At 35.8% G+C, this 24,808-nt stretch overlaps 1 protein-coding gene across 1 annotated transcript in view; it reads left to right on the top strand.

Annotated features, from left to right (window-relative positions):
- Nucleotides 1-15,809: 15,809 nt before the first annotated feature.
- The window catches only part of LOC311173963 (ATP-binding cassette sub-family A member 9-like), a gene marked incomplete at both ends in the record, with an annotated part of 103,778 nt that continues 94,779 nt past the window's right edge, over nt 15,810-24,808 (top strand). The window contains 7 exons of the mRNA XM_084238047.1: nt 15,810-15,905; nt 16,987-17,188; nt 18,237-18,398; nt 19,916-20,019; nt 20,428-20,654; nt 22,970-23,111; nt 23,875-24,060. Coding sequence (XP_084094173.1) covers nt 15,810-15,905; nt 16,987-17,188; nt 18,237-18,398; nt 19,916-20,019; nt 20,428-20,654; nt 22,970-23,111; nt 23,875-24,060 — 1,119 coding nt within the window. The remainder of the gene's footprint in view (nt 15,906-16,986; nt 17,189-18,236; nt 18,399-19,915; nt 20,020-20,427; nt 20,655-22,969; nt 23,112-23,874; nt 24,061-24,808) is intronic.

Here is a 24,808-nt window from a genome sequence, read left to right as displayed (position 1 = left end):
AAATGTCCTCATTCATTATGTGTGTTATGGATGTGTGTTAGCATGTGTGTTTGACTGCAAAGAATTTGTAGGTGGACTGTAACTTTAAAAAAAAAAAAAGATTTATTTATCTATGCATACAAGAACTGGGGTGTAGGCCAGAGGAGCAGGAGAGGTGAGAGGATTCACCAGAGACAGAGTGGGGAGCAGAACAGGCAGACTGACTGAAATACACTGCTGAGGGGAGCAGCGGGGAGACAGGAGAGGTCTGCTGCACCATGTGGGTCATCTCCCTGGCTAGGCGATTGAACTCATGCCACAGTGGCTGACTATAGCTTGATAGTGCTGAGACTTTAACTCCTGCACCCCCAGGGTTTGGACTGTAACTTTTCCTCTGATCTTTGAGCTGAAGATTCTTTGCCTGCAATTTATTTCCACTAGCATTCTATCTTCATGTGATAGAAATCAGCTTCTGATCTTGGCAGGAGAAAATTAACTCCATCAAATTCTCAAGTATTTCTGCTGGTTATTTTAAATATTTTTTCCTTTTAATTTTTAAATTATTTTAATCACAAAAGTAATATCTGCCCTAAATAAAGCTAAATAATACGAATGTGTAGGAAGCAAAAAATAAAAGTGAGAGATTTTGCTTTCATCCTAGCCACATTTCCTCCCCAATCTACTTCCCATTTAAATTTACATCTTTTGGGCCTCCCCGGTGGCGCAGCGGTTGAGCGCTGGGTTGCAAAGCTGCCGGCGACCTCTGCGGCGCCGGTTCGATCCCCGGCTGCTCCCCGGCCACCAGAGGAGGGTCCCACATGGCGCGCAGACCTCTCCTGCCGCCCGCTGCTCCCCTCAGCAGTGTACTTCGGTCCTTCTGCCTGCTCTGCTCCCCGCTCTGGCTCTGGTAAATTCTCTCACCCTCCCGTGCTTCTGACTGTACCCAGTGCATGTATGAACAAAACGAACGAACAAACAAATAAATAAATTAAAAAAAAAAAACATGTCTCTATAAAAAAAAAAAAAAAAAGAAAATGAACATTTAAAAAAATAAATAAATGAATAAATAAATAAATTTACATCTTTTAAGGGTAATAGGTACACACACCTGGTTACATATATGTTTACAGATGTATATAGACATACAAATTTAGGTTTTCTTCGCTAAAATGAGATCATGCTTAAAAATGCTGCAAATTGTTTTTTTTAAAACAGTATATCATTTATATCTTTTCACACCTTTGTATTGAACTTAACACAACAGAAAAGACTTTCAGTCCTTCAAGGTACCTATTTAAGGATAGTATACAATGCAAAGAATTTTGTGGGAGACATGAACTATTGCAGTTTGATTTTGTTTCCTCTAGGAATGTTTATATGATTACTTATATTTTGAAGTAAAGTTCTTTTTATTCCTTAACTTAATAACTAGTCTTACTCTAGGAAGTCTCATATTTTGGGCAGTTATTCAATATTCCTTCTTCTAGTATTGCAGAGTGCCCTAAAAATGCCCTAGACGGTACATCATAGATTCTGAGCATGCATTTCTATATTTTACTTTAGCACCGAAGTCAAGGTTTTAATTCTTTTGATTCTATAGTATAATAATGGGCATGTTTTTCTTCTTCCTCAGATAACAGTGTTGGGATATGGATAATGAAATTATCTGTTACTTAACAAGATCCTGACCAAAGGGGCTTGTGGTTTTTCAAACTGCACTTATTGCTGCAATTATAGAATTAAGTGCCTGTCTTCAAAGCTCTATTTTAAATCTTCTGCATTTAACCTGTCTACCAGTCTCCACCTCATGCATCCCCTACTCTATACTCTGAGGACAGGATACTTGGTTTCTCATCCTGAGAAAATAAAAGCTTTCAGGTGGGAACATCCCTCAGCTTCCCAACACAAACCCTACATTGTTCATCATCCCTTTCTTTAGCCTCATCTCTAATGTCTTTCCTCATTTTGTAGCTGGGTCCCATCCCTTCCAACATTGCCAGGGAAGTTGCACATTGGATTTCCCCATCTGTGTCCTTTCCTTCTATTTTCTCCCTCCAACTAGAGTCTTATCTTTGGTATTTAAAATTATTAGTTTCTTCACTAATAAAATCAAGACTTTCCCTCATCCACTTTTCCTCCCCAAGCAAGGACACTGTTCCCCTCTCTTAACAGCTAAACTTCTTGAAAGGATTGTCCTCACGTAGGCTCAACTGAATATGATCTCTGGTCACACCATACTACCCAAATGGCCATTGCTAAGGTGAGTGACAACTCCTATGTCAAGAGCAACTGATATTGTTCATGCCTTGTCTTACCTGCTCTTTCAATGAAATATTATAACATAGCATTCACCTGATTTCCCTTCACTTTTTTAGCTTTTCCTTCTCAGTCTTCTTTGCTCTCCTACTTCTTTAAATATGTCGTTCCACCAGATTCCATCCTAGTGTTCCTCCTCTCTTCTATGTACTCTCTTTAGAAGATGCCATTCATTTCCATAAATTTGTTTACGATTTACATGCTGACAGTGCCAAGAATCCTACTTCAACTTTTAGGCCAGCAAATTTTTCCTGTAAACAGCAAGATAGCAAATATTTCAAGCATGGGGGTCAAACTGTTTCCACTGCAACTATGCAAGTAATTTATTTCTCCAATATCATCTATAGTCTGTCCTTCCATTCAACCATCCATGAATCCATCCATCCATCCATCTTATTTTGCTACAGGTAACCTTTTCTGTGTTTCCAATGCCTTATGCTCCTTCTTTCCTTTTGCAGCTGCTGTTTTCTCTGCCCAGAATTTTCTTCTCCAATCTCAACTCTCCCCACAGAATCTTTGTTTAGAGAAGAATGCAGCCTTCAACTCTTGGTATAAATGTCACTTCTTCAAAGAAGGCTTCCCTGTTATTGCGCTCATGGCGCTCTCCACTTCTCCTTTAAGGCAATAGCTCAACTATAATTAAGCAATTGATTTTGCAATGAGTTGTTTTTTGCCTCCTTCTTCAGCTCCACCACAAATCTAAGACTCCAGGGAAATGAGGAGCATTTCTGCTTGGATCTCCGCTGTCTCTCCATCACTGTCACAACATATTGTCATGATAGACACCCAGCAATTTCTCAAAAGACTCTTATAATTAATACAAATTAATGCCAAAGTCTTCAAGATTGTTCTGATGTTAGTAATAGTTCACTATGTGATAAGTGATGGAAATATGTAAATACTGTTATATGTTCACTGTATGTTAAGTTATAGAAATATGTAAAAACAAAAAGAAACAAAAGATGTATTTTTTTCAGTAGTTAAGATAATAATTTGTTAACACTCCAATCTAAGTTACAACAAAACTTTCTGTGATGGAGGAACTGACATCAATTATTGGAATAAATATGAGGACACTTCCTTTCACCTCTAACAGAGGATCTATAAATGAATGGTTTGTTTTTATTTGTGTAGTTTATTTCTCTCCTTTTGTATTCTTTGCATCATTAAATATTACAAAGGAATGAAAAAAATAAGAAACAAATGACAGTGATGGGTCTCTGAGAGCTAGCATTCTGGTAAGTTGCTAGGTTTTTACCCACATATCGCACATTAATTAATAGAGAAATTAAAATTAATTTTAAAATTAATTTTAAAATTTAAATTTTAATTTTAAATTCTTAAATTTAAAATTAAAATTCTTAAATTTAAAATTAAAATTAAGAGAAATTAAATGCATTCATGAGTTTTCTTGCACATATTCAATTTAATTAGCTTACCTGTATTAGATGTTAAGATGCTGGCAGTAGAAAATAAGTAAGGATTGTGTTTATGCTTCCCTGAGTTGAAGAAAAAAATATTGTATCAGTTAGCTATTGCCAGAAAAAATGCTGTGCAAAAACAATCCACAAACCAGTGGTCTGTGGCATGGCTGAGGGTTGGTGGACCCAGTCTGGGTGAGGCGGGACTTGCTGCTGCAAGTTGCATCCAGGTCTGTTCTGTGTTTTTTTCATTCTCCCTGGGTCAGCAAGCTAGCTGGACATGCTCTTCTCAGACAATCACAGAAGTGCAAGTGGGCAAGTCTTCGTGCACAAACACACTTCAAGCTCCTGCTCACATCAGAGCTGATAAAACTCACTGGTTCAAACAAACCATGTGGACAAAACCAAAGTCAAGTGCAGAGAGGTCTATCTTGTCTACCATGAAGCCCAGAGCAAGTCAAATGCCAAGTCTGAGGTCAAAGATATGGGGAGTCATAGACTCTTCATGGACTTGAGGGAGGGAAAAAGGAGTGAAAATTAGAACCATGAATTCCTTTACCACAATGTTATTGAAGCCAATTCATGTGGTCAGTACATAAATATATTTTTTGGGTGGAACTGAGGATTAAATGAGACAGTATGTTAAAATTTACCTAGCACAGATAGGTTTTATAAGGCACGTAATAAAATGAATCTCAGTTGTTCTTTCAAGTATTTTGCCAAACATTTGCAGCTGCAAGACATTTTTGAATTAATGCCTTATTTCTGCCGTAGACTCTCCTAATGTATGCCGGCTTCATCTTTGTTATGTCCATCTTTATGACTCTGGTCACAGTGATTGTCCAAATCGTAGTAATCACTGGCTTCATGGTGCTGTTCTCTCTTCGTCCTAGATGGCCTGTCTTTGGTGAGTTTGGCTAAACATTGCTGTCTTAATCTTTCAGGGCTCGGATATAGGAGCGAATTGTTTCTTCATAGCATTGGGATGGCATAGTGACTAATTTTGTATTCCATTTTCAGTTTTGAGAAAGTTTTTGACAATGTGAGAAACTGAAGGATATTGTTATTCTTGATTCACAAAAGAAAAAATTATCCCAATTGGAAGTCTTCCGTCACATAGACTGACTTTCCTCCTGGGCATGTTGATAAACAAGCCCATCCTTACCTATTCAGTTGGCTTGATCGTTACTGTATTTTGGGGATGTCTGGGGTTCACTGTATTGATAGACAATTTCCTACATATTTGGAATGGGTTTTAGTCCATTTGCCTTTACTGCTGGAATTGTCCAGGTAAGGCCACAATGATGTCATGATTTTATTTATTAGATTTTTCAAAATTATAGAAGAATTTTGTTTCAGAAAACTTATTGATTAATCATCCTATATCTTAAGAAATTCTGCTGTTGCCAAGCTAAATAAAAAAAAAAACATTTCTTATCAATGTAATAAGCAAATAGGTAGATCATTTGTAAAATCCTAGAAAATTTAAGGAAGAAAAAAATAAATGCCCATTATCCATTATCTGACCACTGAGTAATATCTAGTTTCTATGTTTAATTAAAAAGGGAGTGAAATGTGGAGGTGATAAGTAATGAGTGGGGCCAGGTGGCATGAGTGGATGACCGTGGTCAAATAGCTTAACTTCTGTGGCCTCACTTTCTTCATCTGCAGAATGGGGATGTCAGTGGAACTCACCTCCTGGAGGTGATTGTGAGGACTAACTGTTATTACACTAGAACAATGTCTGATACATTCCATATGAATATTAGCTGTTATATTTACTATCTATTTTGTATTGTTTTAAAAATGTTCTCAATTCTTCAGCACTTACTTAATGTTTTGACATTTCTGTTGTATCATTTATTTTTATTCAACACTTCCTTGTAATGTTTAATCTAATTAGTATGCAAAAGAACTTTAAAAGGAGAGATCAAAAATGTATTAGAGATACTTTTTAGATTTTGACAAACCATCAGAGAAAGTAGATTCCATTCTCTAGGATTCATTGAACAAATAAACATACCATTCTAAACCAAATGTCTAAGGTCACCATTTTTTTATTCTCTACTTTATCAAGTGCTTCATCTATTGACAAGACTTCTTTCCATTTGTAAATAAACTTGATCTTTGGGAAGATATATTTACCACATCTATTTTACATCTCTTTCTAGTGTGTAGAGAGACCATTTTATTGGAGTATGAAGATTCTTGGGCACGGTATAGGAATGGCATATTTAGCTTTCAAAACATGACACTGTTAAGGTAGGATATTTTTCAGTGAAGTAAGTGGTAGCAGGTGATTTTTGCACTCACTACCCTAATGGTTAAGCCAATACTAATTTAAAAAGTTGTTACTGTATCAGAACTGTTAAAGCAAAATTAAAGTCAATACTGTGTGTTTGCAAACCCATCTGTTCCTCCTGGGCACATGGCTTGACTGCTTTTCCCAAATGATGTGGCAGGGTGACATGAAAAAATCCAGGCTTTTAAATGTGGCTCACTTTTGCCCATTACCTCTTCTCCCCAGGTTTTCATGGTTACATATAAGTGTGGAATCACACAGATAGAAACCTGGACTGTGGATGATTGCATGAAGCAAAAAACTTATGCTGACCCAGTGCAACATCTTACATTTAACAATTTTGTATTTCCTTTAAATGTCCTCTCTTCCCACTCTGAAGGCAAGTCACTACCTGCTCTGAGTTTCTCTTCCCAAAATATGTCTTATTTGGTTGCTGGTTCACTTCTCTAAATCTCTTTCCTTAAAACTATGATACAGTCATTTGTCAGTTAAACTTCTGTTCTTGCATTATTTTACTTTCTCATCTAGTAGTTTTCCATTTTATGACACTAATTTTATTTATAAAAAGCAACAACTATCATTGAAGATGATACAACTTCATTGAAGATGAAGCCATCTTCTTCACTGAAGAAGATGAAGCAATTAAAGCTGAAAGAGGCCTCCCTGGTGGCACAAGGGGTTAAGCACCGCACTATGAAGCAATCCGGAGCCGCTGCCACACAAGTTCGATCCCCAGCCCAGCCAGGGAGAAACCCACATGGCGAGGCAGACCTCTCCTGACTTGCCTGCTGCTCCCCTTGGCAGTGTATTTCAGTCAATCTGCCTGTTCAACTCACCAAACTGTCTCTGGTGAATCCTCTCACTCCCCACATCTCTGACCTGTACCCCAGCTCTTATATGCATAAATAAATAAATCTTTTTAAAAAATAAAGCTGAAAGAGTGCCAACAGCAAATGCACTCACTACTCTACACTTAGATGGGGTGGAAAGCAAGAGACTAGATCCTTAATGTTATTAAAACATCTCCCAAACATCAACTGCATCTTTCTAAGAATCCTATGAGTAATCAACTATTTGTTGAAGAAGGTGAGTAAGTAAATGAACTTATAAACTATCTCTTGCATGCTCAAAAAATATTGCTACTTCATAACCACATTTATCTCCCTTAGTAGAAGGAAGATTGAATCAAAAGCTATATGTGGGTCTGATATCCCATGTCTCCTGGAGGTGGTTTTACATGGGTGTGGATCATCAGGCAACAGGAAGATTGCGTCCTCAAGTTTTGGGCATACTGTCCTCAGGAGAACTCGCTCTGGCCCAGTCTTAAAGTGAAAGGATACCTGGAGTTGTAGATAGCTGTGAAAGGACTGAGCAAAGAAGTTACTGCTCTTAGCACTTTACGGTAAAAGCAAGTAGCCTCCCTAATACTTTGTAGCTGAAGGAAGGGAGGAATATGGATTTTTTTCATTAAACGTGGAAAGTAGACCATAAACAATGTCTTTAAATTTTCATGCAGATAAAATTGAAACATTTAATAAGAACCAAGTCCTAAGATTTAGAATTTAGCAGCATATTAATGGTCCTTAAATAATAGTATTTCAGATTGGTTGTGCTAGAGTTTTCTATATTCTTGTTTTTGGTAGGGATATGTGACTTATGTATAATCCCTGTGGATTTTTTTTGGGGGGGGTCAGATTGGCAGAAGCTCTGAAGCTCTGAGAATAACTGAAAGCTCCTGTGAAGACCTTATCTGAGGGAATAAAGAGAAAGGTAAGTGTGGGCAGCAGAGTTACTCTGTGCACCCACAGATAGGTTCTAGACTCTGTTCCTCTCATTCCAGCTGGGCTTTGTCAGCATCTTGGGAAACCCGTCAGTGCTGCTTCTGGACAAGACATCCATAGGGATGGACTCTAAGGGGCAGAAGAAAAAGTGGTGAGGAAAGTTTTATTAGTGTCAGAGTCAATAGTATGAGTCCAGATTTAATTTTTTAAAATATGTTCCATTAACTTTTGAGGCAATATCCTCTATTATTTAATTAGTGAAACTCAATATAGTATTCAAAATTCCCCAAATAGATATTTTAAGAATATAAAAACCTCTTGGGTATCCTTAATTGGATTTTCTTTCTCTTACTCATTCTCCTCCTGCCCCTTTTATTTTTTCTGTTATTGAAAATCCTACAAAGTGATGTTTCTCTACATTCCCACTTTTGTTTCCATAAAACTATTGTTTAACTATTTCCCAATTTTCTTTTCTTTCTATGAAGCCAGTTCATGTGGTAATATAATTGCGCAATGCAATACAATTTTTATTCTTTCTAGTACAAAGATTATTTTTCTTGTAACCTAATATAAAATTTGCTATTTAGGTTTCATACTTATTCTTGTTCATCTGTTTTCTCAAATTAATTTCTAAATGCAAAAAGTCCCTTACTTTATCTTTAGGCAGGAGATTGAAACCATTGCTAATAACAAAGACCCCTGACCTCCCTCCATGGCAGAGGCTGAGCCAGTGTGTGAGTGTGAGGTCATCACGGTGTCTGGAAGGGTGAGATGGTGCCTATCCAGAGCCAACACTTGACCCTCAAGGTCTAGAGGAGAGAGTTTCACTTCACTGTGAACAGCTGATGCTTTTCAGTCCCTTTATTTGTCATTGAACACCTTTCTCTGCATTTGCAGTTGAGGAAGAAACTAAGAGACAAGTTATCCTAATTAGTTGCCAAGAGAGTCGATGACAATCATATAGGCCATTAATGGGGGAAAAAAATCACTAGGCAGTTTCAGAGAATTAGATTACAGAGGGACCTGGACCTCAGTAAAATAACCAGCAAAGCTCTCTCAAGAAAGACATTATTCATTCCAGAAATGGAAGTTCTTAAAATGCTATTTAGAATCCTGTTTCAGTCACATTTGGGAGTGCTTGCTGAGCTTCCAATTTCCTCTTTTATGGAGATGGCTTTATCTCCTTTTGGCAGGCTCATAGGGGAGGGTCTCTTCCAGCTGCACCTACATCAGATGACTCCAAACTGGGATAATGACAGATTGAAGCTAGAGCAGAGCCAACCCCAGGCAGGGACCACAGAACCCTCTATCAGAGCTGAGAGGCTGGCAGCTGGCGTGGCCCACACACTCTCAGTGCTGAGATATGGATATCTGTATATGTTCTTGAAAAAGCAGATAAAACTGTAGAAATGTGTGAGAAGAAAACATGCACACAGAGAAGAAATGGATGGCTAGAATGACTGCTGCAGCTGCAATTCCAGAAAACTTGCGGTTAGCTACAACACACAAATTTCCAAGTTCTAGTTTACTCAAAATGTTTCTTTACTTAGAAAAATAAGTCTTGATCACATATTTTGTTTTACTTCAATAAAACTTTGATAGAGCCTTAAGTAGCCTGGCATTCCCACGTTCACTACCTGTCTGGACACAAGGAGCAAACTCTCTACCATGAAAGCATAGGGTAGGAGCCCCTGGACAAAAATCAAGTTGGCAAGAAAGCAGAGGCATCTCCAGCTCCACTTAGGAGTCCTCAACCTTTCAAGGGGGAGGCTGACCTCAGCCAAAAGCCATTCCCTCATATACACCACCAGTGCTTGACCCTCTCACCCTTCAACTCAATTGCCTGCAAACCCAAATCTTGGTAACGTTTGTATTCGGAAGACAAACATTGGTGGAAAATGCACATGAACTAGCCTCACTTTAAAGGAATGGCCACAGCCTTCAAGTGGAGCCTTGGTTCTGTCTGATATTCTGTAAGGAAAGTGGAGTAACTTAGCCTCTTTTTCGCCTTCTGCTTCTAGCCTCTGGGAGCACCACCTGCTCCTTTGTTTTCCTCCCAAGTTTCATTACCCATATGTGATAACATGTTATTGCAAAAAGCACTTGGGAGCATGAACATGGGACACACATGCCTGTAATTATGGACACCCAGGCTGAGAAGAGGGAGATCACAAGAGAGATCATGATGGAGATTGCAGAGATCTTTTCCCATTTGCCCAAATCAACAATGAAACTGCCCGGCCTGAGATGGTCACAGGATACCTTCCTTTCATCGATTCACTCTGGATAACTAATCAAATGACTTAGTTCCATCTTCTGTTTTCTCAGAATATAACTTTTCTCCTTTTTCACTGTCAGCAGAATGCAACCATGTAGAAGAGAATGTCTTCACGGGTTTTTACAGCCTCAGGAATCCTCCAGGTGTTGTACCCACCCCTCTGACTTTCTCCTTACTCTTGTGAATGAACAGCATTCCTCCAGAAGGCCACCAGCCCCCACCTGTGCACCTGGGGCCATTACCATCTCTCCTCTATTCAAGATCACACTCCTTCCAGTGTCCACCTGTGTTGTCTTTAGGATTATCACCATAAGGGCTGTTTTTTTAAGTGAAATGGGAGGATTTCTCATGACATATAGATAAAAAGGACCTTAATCCAGGTAACCTTGGGCTCCCACAACAAACTCTGAGGAAAGTAATGACTTAGTATGCAGGTAATTCCCTGTCAACCTGTCTCTGTTCCTACCTAGCAATTAAAAGTCTACAAAACCACAGAAACCTCTAAGAGTTCATCAGAAGCAGGAACTGAAGAAATGTATGAGTTGATGGGAAGTTGATGAGTTGATGTCTTCTGTCCTACAAAATTATTTACAATCAATAATTATTTGGCTTTGAAACTCATTTGGCAAACACCTCGGATACTCAACTCTATCTGTTCAATTTTCTTTTCAAAAATTATTTTTTGTGTTATTATCTTATTTCGAAGAAATATTTCATTTATTTTTAAATATTTTATTGAATTTGTTTACATTGATGCTTCCATAATAGAAGTGCACCATCCCACCTTCAAGCATCGTTGCCATAATCCTCTCGCTACCAAAGAACCCACAGTCGACTGCCAAGACACTGTGCTCCCTCCCTGCTTTATTCTCGCCCCCCCTTTCTCTCTCCCTGTCCCCCTCTGGTTGCCTCATTCCACAGTCAAATTTCAAGGGTTTATTATTTTTTTACTTAGGCTTTATCTGACACAAGTACATCCTTAATATTCTTTCATCCAAGCTATGTAAAATATAAAGATATCCTCAGAGAGGATATCTTTATTGCATGCACATTTACCTGGGAATAGAATTTGAGGTTGACAGTCCTTTTTGTCTTAGCACTTTGAAGACATTATTCTTCTGTTTTAGGACATCTTTTAGCTAACTTTTGAATCTTACTTTATAATTTGTCTTTTCTGTTTTATTTTTTAAAAAATATATTGTTCTCTCTATTCTCCTCATTCACATTTTCTCATACTTTGAAATCAAACTGCAAAATATTTGTTGGATTTTTGTTTGTTTTCTGCAAAGGGCATATTTTTCTAATTTATGGGCTCATGTCTTTAATTCTGAAAAATTCTCATTTTTCAAACTTTCTTCTTATTATTTACAAAGTTTTCTTACTACAAAATGCCTATTAGACATGTGCTAGACTCCCTCAATCTGCCTTCATGTCCTTCATGTCCCTCAATCTGTCTTCCATATTCTGTTTTTGCACTAAATTTTACATAATTTCTTCAGATACATTTTTGGCTTATTAATTTTCTCTTCAGCTGTGTCTAATCTGCTTAAAAACTTACCTATTAAATTTTAAATTTTAACTGTTATCATTTATAAAGTCTATAAAGTCAGATGGGTTATTTTTCTATTAGTTTTCCTTTTGTGTCCTATTTTAACAAGCTTGTGTTACTTCTTTTGACACTTTAGAACTGTTTTTAATAGACTGTCATAATTTTGTTATCTTCAGTTCTTGACTTCTTACTAGGAATCCCACTGTTTTGTTCTGCTGATTCTTTTTTCATGGTGGACTTTTTTTATGAGCTAAGCTGCTAGGAGGAATATTTCATTTTAATTCTGTTGCTTTATAGCCTAAATTCTGGATGTATCTCTATAGGATTATTTGTGTCTTCTCTGTGGGGCTGCAGGATAATAGCATTAGAAACAAGAAGGAGAACAGGATTGGGATTGTCAGCAACAAGTAACACTTGTTAAACTTTTACAATTTTTCAGGCATTGTTGTAAACAAGTATTTTATAATAAACAATTGAATTAATGAATTTAATCTCCACAAATCATATGTGTGTGTAAATATACATGCCTATACAGTAAATTCTCATTAAACACCATCGATAGGTTGTAGGAAATTCTTACTTTAAATGAAATGGCATATAACAAAACCAATTTTACCATAGGCTGATTGATAGAAACAAGGATTAAGTTATGGCAGATTTCTGCTGACAAAAACATCACCAAACTTCCAAAGACACCACCAAACTTCCAAAGACACAAAACACTTATAATACAAAACAGTAATTTGTATTCATTCATTTTCCAACCCTCTTAGAGTCTCTGTTCAGCATCACAGATGGCAGGACCCTCTTGCAGCAGTTCAGGGCACAAGGTGGGAACTGATCTGCATAGGATGCCCTCCTGTGGCAGGGCACACTCACACTCACACACACCCACATACACTTACCTTGACTGGGACAATTGCAACATTTAGTAAACCTCACATGCACACCTTTTGGGATGTGGGAGCTCCCAAAACCAGAGCACCCGAAACCAGAGCACCCACTCAGACATGGGAGAACATGCAAAGTCCACACCAGCTCATCAGTGTTATCATGAAATGACATTGAACAAAATGATGTTATTTGAGGACCTGCTGTTTGTGCAGATCTATATTTATGGCTACTTTTATTTATTATCTCCATTTTTAGGGATGAAAAAACTGAAGGGCTAAATGTTAAATCAGTTGTGCAAGGTCATGTAACTAATGTGAATTTGGCTCCACAGTATATGCACGAACTGCTCTAATATTATTCCTAGACACGTACTATGCTGGGAGAATAAATTGAGATCCCTCTACTGTGTCCTGTACCTGGCTTGTGCTATTGGCACTGAGTTTTTCATTTTTAATAAAGGACAGATATTTTTAACCCAGAGACTGGTCAAAGAATACACATCTTTACTCATCCTTCGGGTAGTAAGTAGTTCTAGATTCAGGCAGAGATATGAAACCTAGGTTCATAATTTTTCAAGGTCATGTCTAGGTTACAAAGGTATGACAGCACCGCTTTGACCAGCTGGATTTCAGACATACCACTTCCAGTTCTGGTTTTAATTTCCTTTACATTTTTAACACCTGGGATGTACTTTTCTTTTTCCTTGCTTTTTCCATTGAGTCTGAGTTTCTTTATCTTTTTCTCCTTCCCTGTTAAGTTTGATTGTGTATCTGGACTTCTCCTTTTGCGTATGTTTTACCCACCATTTCAAATGTACTTCTAGCTGAATATTGGGTACTTCCTCATCATTATAGGTCACCAAATCCTCAGATTTAAATAAAGAAAATGATTCCCCAAATAAAAATAAATCATGTAATTAATCAAATATATCATTGGTGATTATGTTTAGACACTAGTAGTGAAAAAAAAAATAGCTACAGGTTTCTGAAAACCTGAACTGTATTTTAGGTGATTTAAAAGAAACTTTGACTTTTTGTTGACCTGAGATTGACATGAAATTGTAAGTGTTTTTGACCACCCCCATCCTGAGACCTTTAGAATATTTTTATTATCTTTGTTTTTGCTCGTTTTTGATGTAGATGTCATTTCACTGTTGACATTTTTTTTTTAAGCAGGAGAGCTCATTACCAGGAAAGATATTTACATACATACTATGAAGGCTTTAAATGCTTCCAATGATCTCCCTCTTCCCCCAGAATATCTCTAGCTTTATGATTATTAACATCTGTGGATTGGGAGCCATGTCAAATATTTGAGATTTCCCAATTCGTGGACTTTGGTTTCCTGTTTTGCCATTTACTTTGGCAGGTCAAGAAAAGTTTGCAATTCTTTACAGGGAGAGATAGACTATGCAGTGGGAATTGAGTCCATTTCAGATTTTTCCTCCCCTTTATACACAACAATTGAAAGGAATCTTTCTTTCTTTTTTTTTTTTTTGTGCACTTAGCAATCCATTTACTTTTATTTTGTTTTTATTCTTTGTGAAGCTCTGCATCGACAATGGACACTGCAGAAGAAAGAAACTTGCTCACAATTCTTCATTTGTCCAACATAGAGGTTTCTCTGCAGTAGACTATGGATGGCCTGGTTTTAATAGGTAAAAAAAAAAATTCATCTTCAGCACATTTTGCTCATTTTGTGTAATTAACCAAATATATCATTGGTGATTATGTTTAGACACTAGTAGTGAAAAAAAAATAGCTATAGATTTCTCATACCAATTTCACCACTTTGCTTAGTCAGTTATTGTTTTCACTCATTTATTGCTATTTCCCCATCCTGGGCTCATCATGTTTGACGGGCTAGTTCCATTTTCTTTGTTTACCATTTTCTCCCTTAGCCGGGAGGTTGAAAGGCCAAGTGCACAAACACAGGGTTTGTTTTATTCCCAACCAACCACAGAACAGTTATATCCCTCCAGAATAATTGGCTTAGCAAAGAAATGACAGAAAAAAAAAAACCCAAATCCAACAAGTTCATCATGTACAGCTTGGTCTGACTACACCCCTTTTCAGAAACCAGTAAGATTTGCTGGGAGCAGACAACCATCAAAGTAATAAAGGAAGAAGTGGCAGTAGAAAATTGTAATTGTTGCCTTACACAAAAAGAGATCTGCTTTGCCAGTGTTTCCAGAGCGCTTTTTCTCATTTTCCTGACAGTAAGTAAAGTTCAGTGTTGTTGTGCTTGTCAAACATGTGGGTGGACACTGTAAAATCAATCTCTTTTTCAGATGTTTCCAAATACTTGTGTGTTTTCTACTGAAGACCTATTGACAATATTTTTCTGTTTTTCCCAACCAAATTTTAATGTTTTCCCAACAATAGGATAACAGTAAAATTTACTTCTGCACTAGCTAGGGGAAAATTGTTTGACTATTTTGATATGTAAATCTAAAATATTTTAGTTTTAAAGTTATACACATTGAAAAAAATTTCTCTGTTGGCTTATGTGCAAACAGTTGGGCAAAATTATTTTGCCATGTGATTTTTCTCTCCTCTCCTCTCTTCTCTCTCCTCTCCTCTCCATTAACTTTGTGATTTGTTTCCGCAGTTATTCAGGGACTTCTGAATTCAGAAATTTGAGATAAGTTATTTTATTCTTCCTATATCTCAGAATCAGGTTTCAAGTAGGTTGAACCTGGACTATTATCTCAGAGCCACTTTTGATAAGATTTGTTCAATTCAATCTAGAAGCTAAACACTATGAGAAGAAATCTCATTAGCATTACAGCTGATGGGTATAATCAATTATTTAGATGAGTTTAATTAATCAGAGTTTTGATGCTAATTTGATAACCAGGATTTCTATTTAAACACTAAGCAATTACTGGTCAGATGAGTTATACTTCAATTACTCTGCTCATACAGTTGCATTTTTGTTATTAAAGGTTAAAAATGTGAAGGATCTTATAAGTTCTCCAATCCAGTTCTGTCTTTTCTATTGTAATATTGTATGCTATTATAAAATTGTTAAAATAATCACTCTATCGCCACACCATTACCCATTCTTCAAAGACTTTATATTGAGCATATCTGGTATAAAATTTCACAATCATGAATTACTGAAATACATTTTAAATATTCTTGCAGTTTGTAAAAATAGGGACTATTTATTTAAAAAATAAAGTCAAGTTTTTTTCCTTCCCCAATGAGATTTTTCTCATTACATTTATTTTTCTTTGAGCTCCACCATATTTCCTTTCTGCTTGTTTGTTTAATGAACAGACTAAATGCATATGAAACAGAAAAGTGTGTATAGACAAACTCAAGCACTTCTGTGGAAGAATTTTCTGAAGAAATGGAGGATGAAAAAAGAAAGCTCATTGGTATGTGTGAAGGTTTCCCCTCACCACAGTTAGCACTTTCTGTTTTGCTGCCTAGTGATGTTTTTATTTTATATTTGTAAGCAGTGGCTGAATTGATTGATTTTGTGGTTATCTCTAGTCATCCTTGTTGAATTCTGAGACTTACAGCAGTCTCTGAAAAACAATGTAGAATGAGGAAGACTAAAAATATTGCTCATATTAAAATCAAAAAATGAGAATAGGTGAAAATTTAATTTTGCATAAATTAAAGCCACTACTCCACAAAGTAGTTTTAGAGTCAAGAACTAATAAAAATAGTGCCTAGCAGAAATCACAGAATGTTAATTTGGGGAAACAAAATTAGGGGACACTGATTGTCCCCTAAATGATTATCAGTTTGCATTTGGTAGGGAACTATCTGTAGCCCCAAATCTCAGTGGCTTTTACACAGCAAAGGTTTGCTTTTCATCCTTTCCATGTTTTAAGATTGACAGTGGAAGTGAAGTGGGTTGGGCAGGTGAAGGAATCATCACCATATAGTCATTCAGGGACCCAGATTTCTTCATCTAAGAATTCAGTTTTCCCTCAACCTTGGAGATCTCCCCTGAATTCTCCAGTAAGATCAGGGAGTAGAGAGACTGGGAGAGAGAACTCAATTATTTCACCTCACTAAATTTCCAGAATGTAGGATAGCATTGTGTCAAGGAGAAGAGATGACTAATGTTGGTGAACTGCTAGACCATCTCTACCATTCAATCCTTTTCATTTACTTTGATTTTCAATACAAGGATGTGACAAAAATGTTGCTATTTGCCTCTTTGACTCCACTGTGATACTCTGTATGCCACATTTATTAAGATCATCATCCATTACTAGCATGGCTTCTCCATGATTTAATGGGATTGGTTACCTCTAGATTTGGGATCTATGCTGCAAATGCCTCAGATGCACCTTGCATCAGGTTCCCTTTACCCTAAAGAGTGGAGAGTGTGGAGATGCCAAGTATGTGGCAAAATTGGAACTTGCCTTCAACTGTACTTTGATGTTAACTGAGTTCTTTTAGGGATATAATCTAAATTTATCCTTTTTTTCTGTGTTACAGGAATGGGGGTTTCCAATACTTTTAGCACTATATATGGGCCTATTTTCATACTTCAAAGAATATGACCTTTTTTCTGAAAAACCTCCTCAGAATCTGGGAAGAGTAGATAAATTTAATGAGTCTTTTGTACTTATGTATACACCAATCTCTAATATAACCCAGCAGATAATGAATATTACGGCATTTGCTCCCTTTTTGAAAGGTAAGAACAATAATGACCAAAAAATAATTACAGGTATTACTTTATGTCGTTATGATAAAATGTATACATGTTTAATGTGAAGTGACAGTGATCCATTATGCTAATTATTTAGGTATTAAGATAGCATGTAAATTTGGTTAGTTTTTCCTTTCTCTCCCAACAATTACCCTTTTAAACCCTTTCAGCTTGATGTGGGCCCAAAACATGGAGGCCTACATTTCTATTGGAAATTAATTTATGAAACAATAGAGTTACAGTTTCAAGCTTGTAGAATAGAGTCTGCGAAGAGTATGTCATTGGTGGATGTGGGTGTTTTTAATGTGGAAATGCAATGATTAAGATTTATGACTCAGTTAAAAAGTATCTAATTAAAAGAAATTAAGCCACAGTTATTGAACAATAATTTCAGAACTATGAAAAAGTAGGGGCAGATAATCTAAAGATACTCTGTTCTCTATATGGCATAATTTGTAACATCTTTTGAGGTCTGTATTCTAAGGCCACAGTGTATATTACTCAAGGGTCAAAGGCCTATAGCCTGACCTTCTACTCTGTAATTCCGATTTCTAAGAGACACAATTAGTGGAAACAGAAATATTTCAAAAATATATAAAATAGAGACTATTTTGTCATAAATGGAGTCACTTTGTGATCTTGGTTTCTGCATGAGACAAAGATCCTGAGTTGCCTAAACCTGAAATTTGGAGTTTTCTGCCTGTAGTAATTACTTCGATAACCTCTATTTTTCCACCCTAATTCTCTTAAAATGATTGACCCTGGCATCATATTTTTATGAACCTAAACTTGTTTTAATACCTGTCTCATGATTAAATGAAATCATTTAATTCTCATACAAGTCTCCTGATTCTAGAATCTAAAACTTTAAAATAAAAGTGCCTCCCTTGCCTTTTGGGGTAAGTGTAACTGATGTGGAAATGATTTCAGTTTAATTCCAATGAAAAACCTGTGACAATACCACCAGATGTGATGTTCTGTTGTGGTGAGGCCCTAATCATCTCCTATGTGTGTTTTCACCTGTGATTCACAGGAAGAAGAATCATTGGAATGCCAAATCAAAAAGATATGGATAAAATGCTTCAAGACAATTTCCCAAATGTAGTGGAAGTCATCTTTAATGATAATTTGTCTTATAATTTAAGATTTTTTCAGGGTTATAACATTCCATTTTTGAAGGAAGATCTTATCTCAGGTGACTTTTCATATGAAATGTCTTTATGGTATTTTTCTTGTTCTTAACATAGGGTAGGGTTGGAATGGGCAACAGAGATGCTTTTAATGTCATGTGAGAAAGTAGATAAAACACATTTTATTGTGCAACTGATTTCAAGATCAATCCTATCTTCCCACTAGAGGATGACTCAAAAACTCACGAATCATCCAACAGGTATACAGTGAACTCATAGGTGCATGTGGTGAGGGATGTGAGGGACTATCAAGGTGGATAGATCCCAGCCTCAGATGAGATTCCTGTTTAGCAAGAAGGACATACACTGAGCAGTCAACAGGTGCAAGGACTTGAACCAGGGGCCCCCAGTGAGCTGTGAGAAGAGGTGTTCTACCTGGGGAAATGTTATTTTAAGCAACATCGGAAAGACTGGAAGTCCTGCATTTCATGTGGAAAGGCAGGTATGGATTTCCTTTAGCATGAAAGGGCACCTGTTAGTATTTTGGAAGAAGAGCAGTGTAACTGATCGGAGAACACAAACAAGAAGGGGCAAGAGAATGAGACTGAAATTACACAAGGACTAGATCCGTTGTACAAAAATGAAAAATGATGTAAAAAATATATAAAATTAAAAAATAAAAAAAAAAACCGTAGGGCACTGGAGATCAATGGAGGTACTTGAGTCAGGGTAGAAAAGTGACTAGATTTTCAAGCCCAAGTGAGTACTCTGGCCATAGTGCAGAGAACAGGCAGCACAGGGCTCAGGGACAATGCAAGAAAGGCTGCTTAGACCAGACTGGAGGCTGAGCAGGAGCATGGTGGGTGCAGCTGAGGATTTTTAGAAAGTATTGATGTGATTCATCGTCCAATTGGGTTGGTTCTTTTCCTCCCATTTGCTGAGGGTCTTCGTGTCTCACATCATTCTTGACCCTGGAAATTGAAGAGAACCTAAAGCAGAGCCTGTTTGGTTAAATCTTCCTACTCAGGGACATGGGATGGGGAAAAACAATGTACTCTGCCAGGTGGTAATAAAGTAAGAAAGCCAAGAAAAGCAGGGTTAGAAGGTAGAAAGTGATTGAAAGAACTATATTTCTATCTATCTATCTATCTATCTATCTATCTATCTATCTATCTATCTATAATACAATAATATACTATACTATACTGTACTATACTATACTATAAAGTGGCCAGAAAATACCTCTGCGGTGAGTTTTCTTTAGAGAACAGACCAGAATGGAGGAAAGGTGTGAGCCATGGACAAACACACACACACACACAGTTTGAGCACTGGAGTGCTTTAGGTCTTGGTGGCACAGCAATGTCCAACATGGTTAGAACAGTGTTGATTTACATATTTTTATTTACTAAGACTTTCTCTGCTTATAGAGTATCTGTGGGTAAAATTGCTTCTTTTTAATATGTGATCCAAAGTTCTGACTGATGGAGTCTCCTCTACATTGTTTTCTCTTAGATTTTTGTTTCTTATTCTCCAGTAGCCTTTATCCCATAATGTTGGTTATGCTTTTGTTTGTTGATAGCACATTGTTGGGAATCAGATGAAGACTACTCGTGTCAGCTGTCCAAATATTGGAATGATGGATTTGTGGCTTTGCAAACTGCAATTAATGCTGCTATTATACAAGTAAGAAGAGTTCTAATCATTAATGGAAAATAATTCCAGAGGCATCAAGATTTTGATGAAAGATAATATATAATAAATATCATATATATTTCATACTATATATCACACACGCTTAGACTTCCATATGTTCCTACAATGAAGCAGTTATGCAAGTGCTGAAATTACATTTAGGCAAAGGAACATTGATTTTTTTTTTAACTTTACATTTTTAAGTTGTTATAGAATGACAGGAAATTGCAAAAATAATTTACAAAGCCTTGCCAGTTTCGCCTAAGGCATAACCATCGAACAGTAGTAGGACTGGGATGTTGACATAATAGGTACAATCCCCACAGCTTATTGATAATGTAAAATTTTCTGTACTTTAAATAATGATTTTGCTTATTTAAATCCTAAACCCTTATTTAGGTCATGACAAATCACTCTGTGATGGAGAAGTTGATGTCAGTTATTGCAATAAATATGAAGACATTATCTTTTGTTTCTAAAGAGTTTCTTCCAAATGAGCTATTTATTTTCTACTGCTTGCTTTACTTCTCTTCATTTATATACTTTGTATCACTTAATGTTACAAAAGAAAGAAAAAAGAGTAAGGAAGTAATGAACATGATGGGTCTACAAGATTCAGCATTCTGGTGAGTGTCAGATTCAAGTTATGCAAATGAATAAAAGTGGAAATTAAGAGGAAGTGAAAAGTACTATTGCTTTGGCACATCATGATTTAAACTTGATCCATCAACTACTTTTCTTTTGTTTTAACTTACTGATTTTTTAAATTCAAATTTACTGTTTGTTTCATTCCCCTCAAACCAAGCACTTTTTGATATGAAAATCTAAGGGCTATTTCTGTGAATATGCCTTCATATCAAGAAAATATTATTGATGTGGACCTATGAAATGGGAGCTATTTATAGAACAGCTCAGCAAGCCACATGGTCCCTGAAATAAAATTATGTTTAGGGAATTTTAAATTTTCTATGAAGTCTATTTTATTTACAGAGGGAGTTCTCATTCAAAATACAGGAATCATGAACCAGAAAAAGAAGAAAAGTGTCTTGAAATAAAAAAGAAAGGAAGACAGTGTCATTTCATTTTAGAAATGCAAAGAAAGGAATGGGTGGAATATATTAGGGAGGAAGAAAAGGAGTCTATGTAAAAAGGAACTTCTTAGAGTCCAGGGCAAGCCCTGTAGCCCCCAGTGAATAAATAGCTAGGCCTATGTCAACTCTAGATTAAAATCACAAAGGTACTGAATATTTAGATGTGGAATCATTCTCAGGGTAAATGGTTCCTAGTATGCATGTAAACTAAAACTTAGCAAAGTGAATTTTTATACATGTCCTTAAAACTTAGAAGGAAAAAGTTTCCAAAACATTTTAAATATAGGCTGTTTATTGGAATACATTTTGTGACAACCTTTTTATTTACTAATGTAATAAATGTAATCACTACTTAAAGTGTGATGCATTTTTTTATTATGAAGGTATTCCTAAGTTTGTTAACATCACCCCTCCCCTCTCAACTCATGGCAATGAAGTTCCTTTTTTCCTAGGTTATGTTTTAATTTCCTCCATTTGTAATTCCCCTACCATGATTTTTCAGTTCCTACCTATAGTAGTTCCCCTCTGCATTCAGGAAGTGCCATGTGCAGTATGTTTTTTAAAAATGCTGATCTTTCTAACAGTTTGAATCATCCTAATGACATGAAATGTAGAAAGAAGTCAAATAAGCAGGGAACATGTTCTACTGGGACATGATAATGCAAGTTCTTGTTTTAAATACTCTCGCTATTTTCTTCAGCAATTCAATTGTTATTTAATCAGGCATTTTTATGTAGGGGAAAGAGCTCTGGATGGAGTGAAAGTCTCCCACTTCCTCTCAGCTGTGTAGTTGATTTACTGTGTTGATTTTTAGTACACCCATTAACTAACAGAATAGCAGTTCACTCATCTGCAAAATGAGGAACTTGCCCTATAAACACCCTATAGGCTTGTTAAATCTGAGATTGAATTCTGTTTCTTTATACCTACCTCATAAAAATGTGAACAGTAGCACAGGGAAAGAAAACAGTGTGAACACTGCATTTATACTATAATTATTTCAGTTTAAGTCAATAGCATTTAAATTTAATATTATATTAAATATATTAAAGTTAGTATAATAACGTATTAGATATGATTGAATACAATCTGTTGTGTATTTAAATGTAACCAATTTAAATGTAATATTGTTTGTTAAAATTATTTTTACCATAGTTTATATCCATTTAAATAAAGAAATCACATATAGCAATGGCAAGAATGGAGTGGACTTAGGGGAGTTATAAAATTCTATTTTTCTACTAATGTGGAGAATGGAGGTGACTATACCTAAAAATGCTGAAATTGTCATCATTCTCCAATTTTCTATGGTTGTTTAATCACCAGATGTTAAGTTTCCTTCCAATTCTAAAGTTAAAACAATTTGATAATACATAATGCTTAAGAAACAAAAACCTCATCCCCTTTAAATCAGTAGTTTCACTTTAGAGAAAATTTTGTGCATTTTCCCAAGAGAGACAAATCCAAGAATGTTCTAAGCAACATTGCACTCAAAATAAAAATTGGGAACAAGCTAAATGTTCTTGCGTAGAAGGGGATATATGCAAACAATGAAATATTATACAGCAGTATAAAATATTGTATATGTTGATTGAGAAAGACAAGTTGCAGAGGAATACATATAAGATGATACTTTTTATGCAGTTTTCCTAGTGTTATATGATATGTGCATACAGCTTTGACCCCTAGTCAGTACAGCCATGCCAATGTACTATTAGCAATATTTTAGTTGTTAGGGTATTTGGCAAATGCAACGAGAGCCATTGTATTAGTTTTTTTAAAGATATTTTTGTGTTTTTAATATTTCAAAATAAAATTACAGTAATTGAAATATTTTTGTCTTTGTTTAGGCTCTCCTGGGGTTTAATGTATGCTGGCTTCATCATCATTATTTCCATAATCATTACAGTTATCATAATATCTGCCCAAATTATGACCACGATAGGTTTCATGGTCATATTCACACTCTTTTTCTCATATGGTTTATCTTTGGTAAGTTCATACGTTTATTACCAGTTTCTCTGCTTTAGGTCGTAGTTGTATGTAACAAAAATTAATGTCTCAGCAGACAAAATAGTTACTTCTTTTATACTGTGTGCATGTGTTTGTGTGCGTGTGTGTGTGAGTGTAAAAATTTATGGGTATGTGTAAAGACAGTGATGTGCCCTAAATAAAACTGGACCACTCCATTGTATAAAGGTCTGAGTTAAATGATGCATTTAAAAAAAAATTTTTTTCTTTCACTAAGAATATCAAAGACTTTTCTAGATAATTAATGAGGATGTGCTTGGTCCTTTTTTTCCCTCAAAAGTCTCCCATTGCATAGTAGATTTTCACATCTCTTTTTCCCTCTTAATCGCACCATGTTCTGGCTTCCCACTCTTTTGTGAACAAAAGTCTCTAATTTCTTTCACATTCTAGGTGGTTTTCTGGAGAAGTTGTGTAAATACTCTTTTTAGTACATTAATTTAGTTTTTCTTCAGTCTTTCCAAAACTGAATTTCCTGTCCTTTCCTCAGCTCATTCATTGTCCAGTTATTCCCAACCTTTTCTTAGCCATAGAAGCCCAACTTAAGAGTAGCACATGTAAGGATCCTCTTTACAAAGGAACTGAGAGGACTGAGCATAATTCCACTGTAATATTTTCATCATTGTCTCACTGATAAATATTTGTTATGATATAAAAATTCATATTTTATTGTGCTACTCATGATTCTCAAATATAAATAAGAGCTAGATAATTTTTTTTCTTTCAGTTAGCTTTGTCATTCCTGATGAGTGTGTTGCTGAAGAAAACTGTCCTGACCAGTTTGGTTGTGTTTCTCTTCACACTCTTTTGGGGGTGTGTGGGGTTCACTACCTATTATAAACAACTTCCTTCATCTTTGGAATGGATTTTAAGTATTTGTAGCCCGTTTGCCTTCACTGCTGGAATGACTAAGGTAAGAGCATAGTTCATTGGTTTATTATTAAACCTTCAAACAAATTTGATCCTTCATGACTTCATCATTATTAATTTTTTTAAAATTAAAAGCTTTTATTCTAAACTATTCTACTCAAAAGCTAAACTTGAAAATGTTATTTATTACAGTGTAGAAAAATTAGCATCTCAGAGGAAATTTGAGTAAGAAAATCTTGAATAAGATTTTCCACACTGAAGATACATTTTCTTGCTGAAGTGCTTTTGTCTCATTATTTTCCATATGCAAATATTTAGCTTCTTTTCTCTTCACATAATGAAAGCATTCTGCTAGTTTATTAAAAATTGTTATGCAAGTTTCTTTTTGTAACCTCAAATATGAAAACTTAAGATGTAAATATAGTTTAGCAAATGCAAAATAAACAAAATTAATCAAGAATAGATCAAGAAAAAGAACTTTGTCACAACCCCAAAAGCTCCCCCAAATACTCTAAAGGTAAAAATTTTGTAATTACTTGCTTCCTTGATTTTTATTATCACCTTAGAATATGTTTCCTAAGTATAAATTTTAGTTTAGCCTATTTTCAACATTATAGAGGTGATATTGTACAAAGTCTATTATTAAAAATCTGACTTTTTCTCTCAGCCTGATGTTTTTAGATTTCATCTATAGATTATATGACGCTATAGTATAGTGTTATGTGGTATTTTGTTGTGTGACTATGCTATCAATTTTCCTACTGATGGACAAAGTATTTTCCAGTTTTTCA

Source organism: Talpa europaea (assembly GCF_964194135.1).
Source record: "Talpa europaea genome assembly, chromosome: 7".
In the NCBI taxonomy this organism is placed as follows: domain Eukaryota; kingdom Metazoa; phylum Chordata; class Mammalia; order Eulipotyphla; family Talpidae; genus Talpa; species Talpa europaea.
The sequence above is the reverse complement of the archived record's forward strand: the minus strand, read 5'-3'. Positions and strand labels throughout refer to the sequence as shown.